The sequence below is a fragment of the Oryza sativa genome, chromosome 1, assembly GCF_034140825.1.
Source record: "Oryza sativa Japonica Group chromosome 1, ASM3414082v1".
NCBI lineage: Eukaryota > Viridiplantae > Streptophyta > Magnoliopsida > Poales > Poaceae > Oryza > Oryza sativa.
This window is the reverse complement of record NC_089035.1, coordinates 34457789-34466289: the sequence shown is the minus strand read 5'-3', so window position 1 is coordinate 34466289 and position 8501 is coordinate 34457789. Positions and strand designations below refer to the sequence as shown.

Below are 8501 nucleotides of genomic sequence, written 5' to 3'. Positions count from 1 at the left end.
GGCTGGGCTTGTAGTGTAGCTTTTCTCTAGCCGACGTACCCAGGCGAGGGTGGGCGTGATGGAGTTGGGTCGGCCGGGGTGTCCGGTTGATCGGCTGCCGGATTCACCGCGGCACGAAAGGGGGGCTGCCCGTTGCCTGCTGGGGACGGGGGCGAACCCTAAGGTGTGGTGCGATCGGTTAGAGGGGGTTATACGAAGGGTCCTGTCACGGCCTCTTTCCGGTATGTCGTGGTGGCATGTCGGCGCACGGGAACGTGTCGTGGGGCTGTGTCTTGTGGGTACAGTTGTACACCTCTGATCAGAGTAAAACTATTCGAATAGCCGTGCCCGCGGTTATGGGCGGTCGACCAGATTCACCGTGATTAGTTTCACCCTAGTTAGCTTTTGGAACTGGTTAGTTCAGGTGGTGGTTTGGGCCTGTTGCAACGTGGTGTAATGTTGGACAGTGATTGGTTAATATGGATTAATTACTACAACTGTTTTACTGCTTTCAACTACTGCTTTGAAATGCCGGCTTTATGCAAAAGAACCTTTAGCCTCCCTTGGATATATCTTGCATCATACCTCCTCTTCCGGTGTGACTTGCTGAGTACAGTGGGTAGTACTCAGTCTTGCTCTCTTTTCCCCCACACCAGAGTTGAAGTCCTTCCCAGTTGAAGATGTCTCGAAGAGGTTGGTTTCGTCGCTGCCGTCAAGGATTGCCTGTGGAATGGAGTCGCCCGCTGCAGGAGTCAAGTCTTCAGGCTTAGCTCGCTTTTATCTTTTTCCGCTGCATTTGTAATCTTTTATATTTTTGTAAGACGTGGATCTGTATGTCAACAATTGTCGTTTGTGTACCCTGGCTGGTCCTGGACAGGGGTTTAATGCACATTCAGCTTAGAAATTCTGGTTCGTGAATTTCTGGGCGTGACAAGTTGGTATCAGAGCCGACCTTGACCGTAGGACAAGCCAAATGGAAACCCTAAGAGCCCTCTGAAACCTTTTCATCTGCATATGCTTTTTGCACTTGGATTTGTTTCGGGAAAAATTTTGGGGTTTTGTTCTTTTGAGTTTGTGGGAAAAATCTTGGTTGCTTATTTAATTGGATTTCTCGACTAGGGACAGTCTAGGGTTTGGTAAAAGTTTATTTGGAGTTTATTTGACAGTCAGTTGGGAATTTATCGGGTGATATGCAATAGGTCGTGTCTATGTTCGATGGGGCAATGTTACGCGCATCATTTTTCATGCATCTAGTTTATGCATTAAGCTATAGTTTAGTCAGTCGCATTAGTGTCTTTATCCGGGTTCATGAAAAATGTTCTATGCATAAAAATCATCATGCTTGGCTAGTTGTTTGGGCCATTTGTGCTTGGTTTAAATTTGGATTTGAGCATGCATTGATTCCTATCCCTTGTCTACCTTAGAAGTCAGACATGTTCTTCGATCGCAAGCGCCGCTCCAAGCTTCAAAGTCGCCGCCCTTAGCTTTATCGTCTTCTTAGTTTTGTTTGCTTGCTAGTTTCCGTGCTTAGGTTTGTTGCTTGTGGGTTAGTCGGCGGTCGATATCATGTGTCAGTGGTATGGCTGCCTTAATTAGGAATTGTGTGCCTCTTTTTCAGTGTTTTAATCAAGATTATTATAATTGCACTTAATTTTATAAGAAAGATTAGTTTCCGAGCCGTCTGTTTTCTTCCTTTCTCTTATTTCTACCTATCCCCTCCAGATGGTGAAGACAAGGAATGATCCCCATGACTCCAACGACGCCAGTGGCAGCGAAGAGCAGACCGATGGAGCTCATGTCAGTGGTGCATCTGGCAGCAGATCATCTCCACCGCCCGAAAACCCAACAGTCACTCAAATGATGACAATGATGATGCAACAGATGCAGCAACATTACCATCAGATGTTGCAGCAGGCGCAACAGAACCAGCAGTTTGGTCCTCCACCATCACACGTGTCCAAACTGTTAGACTTTCTTCGTATCCAGCCACCCACTTTCTCAAGCACCACCAACCCAATGGAGGCCAATGACTGGCTCCGTGCTATTGAGAAGAAGCTGAACCTACTGCAATGCAACGACCAAGAGAAAGTTGCTTTTGCTACACACCAGTTGCAAGGTCCCGCTTCTGCCTGGTGGGATAACTACGTGGCGACCCGTCTAGATGCAACGGAGGTTACTTGGGCAGAGTTTTGTCAAAGCTTCAGGAAGGCACAGATTCCTGAAGGGATTATGGCACAACAGAAGAGAGAGTTCCGTGCGCTCCAGCAAGGAACCATGTCAGTTACAGAGTACTTGCATGAGTTCAACCGCCTTGCGCGCTACGCTCCTGAGGACGTGCGCACCGATGCTGAGAAGCAGGAGAAGTTTTTGTTTGGGCTCGACGATGAATTGACCAACCAGCTAATCTCCGGAGTTTATGAGGACTTTGAGAAGCTTGTGGACAAGGCTATCCGCCAGGAAGAGCAACGCAACAAAATGGACCGAAAAAGAAAGGCAGCTCAGATCAGCTTTCCTCAGGGGAACAATCAGAAGCCTCGCCTCATGACGGGACAGCTAGGTGGGCCTTCCACCCTGATCGTCTGTCAGCACCGTCCCTATCACCCGAGTAACTTCGACAACGACTACAACGGTGGCAGTCACAACAACAGTAAGCAGCACAACCACAACTCGACTCCACCCCCACTAATGGCACCAGCTCAGTCAGATCCGCCAGCTGTGTCAGTTCAGTCAGAACAACCCAAGAAGGGGGCTGTAGGAAAGCCAGGACCCTGCTTCAACTGTGGCAAGCACGGCCACTTTGTTGGCAAGTGTCCGAAGCTGAATCGCACTGGACCCAGGTTCATCCAGGCCCGCGCCAATCATGTGTCTGCAGAGGAAGCACAGGCAGCACCAGAGGTCGTGTTGGGCACGTTTCCAGTGAACTCATATCCAGCAACAGTTCTCTTTGATTCAGGTGCCTCGCATTCTTTCATTTCCAAAAGATTTGCTGGGACACATGGATTATCGGTAGTGGAACTTAAAATACCGATGAAGGTTCATACCCCTGGAAATGATATGAGGACAGCACACTACTGCCCCTCGGTGACTATAGAGATCAAAAGATCACCGTTTCTATCCAACCTCATCCTTCTCGAATCTAAAGACCTGGATGTCATTCTTGGAATGGATTGGTTGACCAGAAACAAGGGAGTGATTGACTGCGCAAGCCGCACCATCACCCTAACCAACGACAAAGGGGAGAAGATCACCTTCCGTTCCCCAGCGTCGCAGAAGTCCGTAGCGAGTCTGAATCAGGCTGCTATTGAGGGTCAGACAGAAACAGTGGAGAAAAGTCCCAGGAAGTTGGAGGATATTCCTATAGTACAAGAGTATCCTGAGGTGTTCCCAGAAGACCTCACTACAATGCCACCGAAGAGAAAAATCGAGTTCCGGATCGATTTGGCACCCGGAACTGCTCCAATTTACAAGAGGCCGTACAGAATGGCAGCTAATGAGCTAGCAGAGGTCAAGAAGCAGGTTGACGAACAGCTGCAGAAAGGGTACATCCGACCGAGTACTTCACCTTGGGGTGCTCCGGTTATCTTTGTGGAGAAGAAAGACAAGACCAAGAGGATGTGCGTGGATTATCGCGCCCTTAATGAGGTCACAATCAAGAACAAATATCCGTTGCCAAGAATTGATGACCTGTTTGATCAGCTAAAAGGAGCTAAGGTGTTTTCCAAGATAGACCTGCGATCAGGCTATCATCAGTTGAGAATTCGGGAAGAGGATATTCCCAAGACAGCCTTCACCACTCGGTATGGGTTGTTTGAGTGCACGGTTATGTCCTTTGGACTCACCAATGCACCGGCTTTCTTCATGAACTTGATGAACAAAGTGTTTATGGAGTTTCTTGACAAGTTTGTCGTGGTATTCATTGACGACATACTTATTTATTCAAAATCAGAAGAGGAACATGAGCAACATCTTCGTCTGGTACTTGAGAAATTGAAGGAGCACCAGTTATATGCCAAGTTTAGCAAGTGTGACTTCTGGTTATCGGAGGTCAAATTTCTGGGTCACGTCATTTCTGCTCAAGGCGTGGCAGTGGATCCATCAAATGTGGAATCAGTTACAAAGTGGACCCCACCAAAGACAGTTTCTCAGATCCGGAGTTTTCTTGGACTTGCGGGTTATTACCGTCGGTTCATCGAAAATTTCTCTAAGATTGCCAGGCCCATGACACAGTTGCTAAAGAAAGATGAAAAATTCAAATGGTCAGCTGAGTGCAACCAAAGTTTTGAAGAACTCAAGAAGAAGTTAGTCTCTGCACCAGTTCTAATTCTGCCAGATCAGACGAAAGACTTCCAGGTCTACTGTGATGCATCTCGCCAAGGATTGGGATGTGTGTTGATGCAAGAAGGCAGAGTGGTCGCATATGCTTCGCGACAGTTGCGCCCACACGAGACCAATTATCCCACTCATGACCTTGAGTTGGCAGCAGTGGTTCATGCTCTGAAAATCTGGCGGCACTATCTTATTGGCAACCGCTGTGAAGTTTACACTGATCATAAGAGCCTGAAGTACATCTTCACCCAGCCCGACTTAAATCTCCGGCAACGAAGATGGCTGGAGTTGATTAAAGATTATGACATGGGGATACACTATCATCCAGGCAAAGCAAATGTGGTAGCAGATGCTCTGAGCAGAAAGAGCTATTGCAATGCAGTATGTACCGAAGGCATGTGTGACAAATTGCAGCAAGATCTTGAGCACCTAAATTTGGGCATCGTAGAACACGGGTACGTAGCTGCCCTAGAGGCCCGGCCTACGCTCGTGGATCAAGTCAGAGCAGCTCAAGTAAATGATCCTGAAATAGCTGAGCTGAAAAAGAATATGAGGGTTGGAAAAGCTCGAGATTTCCATGAGGATGAGAATGGCACAATCTGGTTGGGAGAAAGATTGTGTGTGCCTGACGACAAAGAACTGAAGGATCTCATACTCACAGAAGCTCATCAAACTCAGTATTCAATTCATCCCGGCAGTACTAAAATGTACCAGGACCTCAAAGAGAAATTCTGGTGGGTCAGCATGAGAAGAGAGATAGCCGAATTCGTCGCACTCTGCGATGTTTGTCAGCGAGTCAAAGCAGAACATCAGAGGCCCGCAGGACTGCTACAACCCCTTCAGATCCCGGAATGGAAATGGGAAGAAATCGGAATGGATTTCATAACAGGTTTGCCCAGGACATCGTCGGGGCACGATTCAATCTGGGTGGTCGTGGATCGACTCACCAAGGTTGCTCATTTCATTCCAGTACACACTACCTATACTGGGAAAAGGTTGGCAGAGCTTTACCTTTCAAGAATCATGTGTTTGCATGGGGTACCTAAGAAGATTGTATCTGATCGAGGAAGCCAATTCACTTCAAAATTTTGGCAGAAACTGCAAGAAGAATTGGGGACTCGTTTGAATTTCAGCACGGCTTATCATCCGCAAACTGATGGTCAGACCGAAAGGGTCAATCAGATCTTGGAAGATATGCTGCGAGCGTGTGCGCTCGATTTTGGTGGAGCCTGGGATAAAAGTCTGCCTTATGCGGAATTCTCTTACAACAACAGTTATCAGGCCAGTTTGCAAATGGCACCGTTTGAAGCATTGTACGGACGAAAGTGCCGCACACCACTTTTCTGGGATCAAACAGGTGAGCGCCAACTGTTTGGGACAGAAGTGTTAACCGAAGCAGAGGAGAAAGTCAGGACCGTCAGGGAAAGACTGCGAATCGCCCAGTCTCGGCAAAAGAGTTATGCTGATAACCGCCGAAGAGAGCTTACTTTCGAAGCAGGGGATTATGTGTACCTTCGTGTCACTCCGCTCCGGGGAGTACACCGCTTCCAAACCAAAGGCAAGTTGGCACCACGCTTTGTGGGACCATACAGGATCTTGGAACGCAGAGGTGAAGTCGCTTACCAGCTAGAGCTTCCACCTAATATGGTTGGTATCCACGATGTGTTTCATGTGTCTCAACTGAAGAAGTGTTTGAGGGTACCTGAGGAACAAGCTAGCTCAGAGCACATTGACATCCAAGAAGATTTGACCTACGTGGAGAAGCCGACCCGTATCCTTGAAACCAGTGAGAGAAGGACTAGAAGCAAGGTGATTAGGTTTTGCAAAGTTCAATGGAGCCACCACTCAGAGGAAGAGGCCACCTGGGAAAGAGAAGATGAATTGAAGGCCGCCCATCCGCAACTCTTCGCCAGCTCTTCCGAATCTCGGGGTCGAGATTCCGTTTAAGGGGGGTAGGTTTGTCACGCCCTGAAGTTCCCCTCCCTTGCTCTAAATTCATAAAATAAATCGTTCGAAGAAATTGTTTAATTTAACCTAGAGAGAAACCCTAAATTAATAAATGCAAATAATAATCGGAATCGGCATGTGGAATTTTTCTTGGGTTCTACATGTCAAAATACGCTAACAGGATTTTTAGTGGAATTTTCAGAGCCTTGGAAATAATTTTAATCAATTAAAATAAGCAAAGTGCAATATTAAATCCCTGGGAAAATCCTTTTTCCTTTTTTATCTTTTCTTTTCCCTCCTTTTTCCTTTTTCTTGGGCCGTCGGCCCAGTCCATTCACCTCCCGCGCCGGCCTTCCCTCGGCTGGGCCGGCCCAAGCTGGTTCCTCCCTCCTCCCAAACCCCTCCGGGTCACCGACAGGTGGGGCCCACCTGTCGGCCCCTTCTTCCACCTCCCGCTGCCGCTCCCTAAGCCGGCCGCCGCCGAAACCGCCACCGACGCCGCCGGTTTCCCCGTTTCCCGCGCCCACTCCGCCCGTACCGCACGCCCACGTCGCCGCCCTCTCCCCGCATCTCCCGGCCCGTGCGCGCGCTCGAGAGGGCGGGATTCGATTTGAATCCTCTCCCCCTCTCTCTCCTCCTCCACCTCTCCACGTCGTCGCCGCGGAACCGCCGCTCCCGGCCACGTCCGGCCTCCCCACCTCTATATAACCGACCACCGCGCCTCTCTCCACCTTTTTCCCTCTTTTGCCGTCCGCTCCCGAGCTCCCTATCGCCCTAGCACCGTGTGCCCACCTGCCGCCGCCATCTCCACCGCTCCGGCCGCCTCTAGCAACCGCTAGGGTCGCCGCCGCACCCCGCCATCGGCGCCGCCGCGTCCGCCATCCCGAGGTCCACCTCGTCCGCTGTTCTCCCGTCCAATTCCATCGCCGGAGCTCGCATCTCCTCGCACTCCGGTGAGCTTCCACCATTGCCGCCGCCTTCGATCGGTTATGTCGTGCGCCATGGACCACCTCCCTCTCTCTAACCCCTCCCAACCTTTTCTCTAGGTCCTCCCGGAGCCCGTCGCCGTCATCCTCCCGTCTCTCGTCGTTGCCGTTCGCCGTCGCTCCTCCCTCGCGCCGGCCGAGCCCCTCGGTGAGGATCGGTCTCCCCCTCTCTTCCTCTCTCTCCCTTTGCCGCGCCGCCCGCCGCGTAGCGCCGCCGCTAGGGTCGCTCGCGCCGCCGCTTCGGCCGCCGCCGCCGTCTTTGCGCCGTCCGCCGCCGCCTCCCGTCGCCGGTTGCCGTCGCTGGCAGCCGTGTGCGCGCGCGCCGCCCTCGCCATAACCGGCCGGCCGGCTTGAAGCCGAGCCGGACCGACCGGGCGCCTCGCCGCTTTCCCCCCCCCCCTTGTGACGCTGCCCGGTGGGTCCCGCTTGCCAGCCGCCCCTCTCTCTCTTTGAGTCACTGACCCGTGGGTCCCGCATGTCGGCGCCGCCCCACCCCTTGCTGACGTCAGCCCTGGGGCAATATTGCGCAATAAATTGATTAAGGCTTTTCTTTAATAGTAAAAACACACAGAATCTTCTAAAAATCATAACTAATTCATCCGAGCTCCGATTAAGTCCATTCAAGTCTCAGTAAATTCATAAAAATGTGTAGAATCCATTAAAAATAGTTTTGCTTCCTGTTTCAGTAGTCTTATAGCATGTTTTGCTTGTGTGCTTTGTTTGTCGCGTAGATTTCGGCCGTTTCGTCGATTCGTGGTTTCTCGAAGACGTTGCTGTGGTTCCATCAGTGCGAGAGCAAGGCAAGTCATACATTGCAATTGATCATATTGTACCTAATTTACAAATGTCCCGCATTTCTATTAAATATTGCATTGTTTTACAATATCATGTGGGATGGGTCCTATTACTCAGCTATATGTTGTTTCCCTTATGCCATTGATAATTTGGGTATTAAAATGACTAGATGTTGGTTTAGGAGATGCTTAGCCATGCTTAGTTCAACTAGTGCACAAAAGGGGACCACATTAAAGCATAGACTTGATTATTGGCAATAGCTTTGGATTAGTGCCACCGCAATGGTGTTGGCTAATTAAAATACACTACATGGTGGGCTGTGGGTGCATGGTTTTGCTAGACGTGCCCATGGCGATTAAGGACCGGTTCGCGGGATGCCCTGGAAGAATTTATCGTACTTACCACAAGCCAGCGTGGGCAACGGCTGGGCTTGTAGTGTAGCTTTTCTCTAGCCGACGTACCCAGGCG

The 8501-nt window shown here is 50.1% G+C and overlaps 1 protein-coding gene across 1 annotated transcript; it reads left to right on the top strand.

Moving 5' to 3' along the window:
* The first annotated feature begins 2208 nt into the window (after positions 1-2208).
* LOC136355495 (uncharacterized) lies at positions 2209-3970 on the top strand. Its single transcript, XM_066308129.1, has 2 exons — positions 2209-3495; positions 3926-3970. Exons 1-2 carry the CDS (start codon positions 2209-2211, stop codon positions 3968-3970), a joined length of 1332 nt encoding a protein of 443 aa, XP_066164226.1.
* Positions 3971-8501: the final 4531 nt, after the last annotated feature.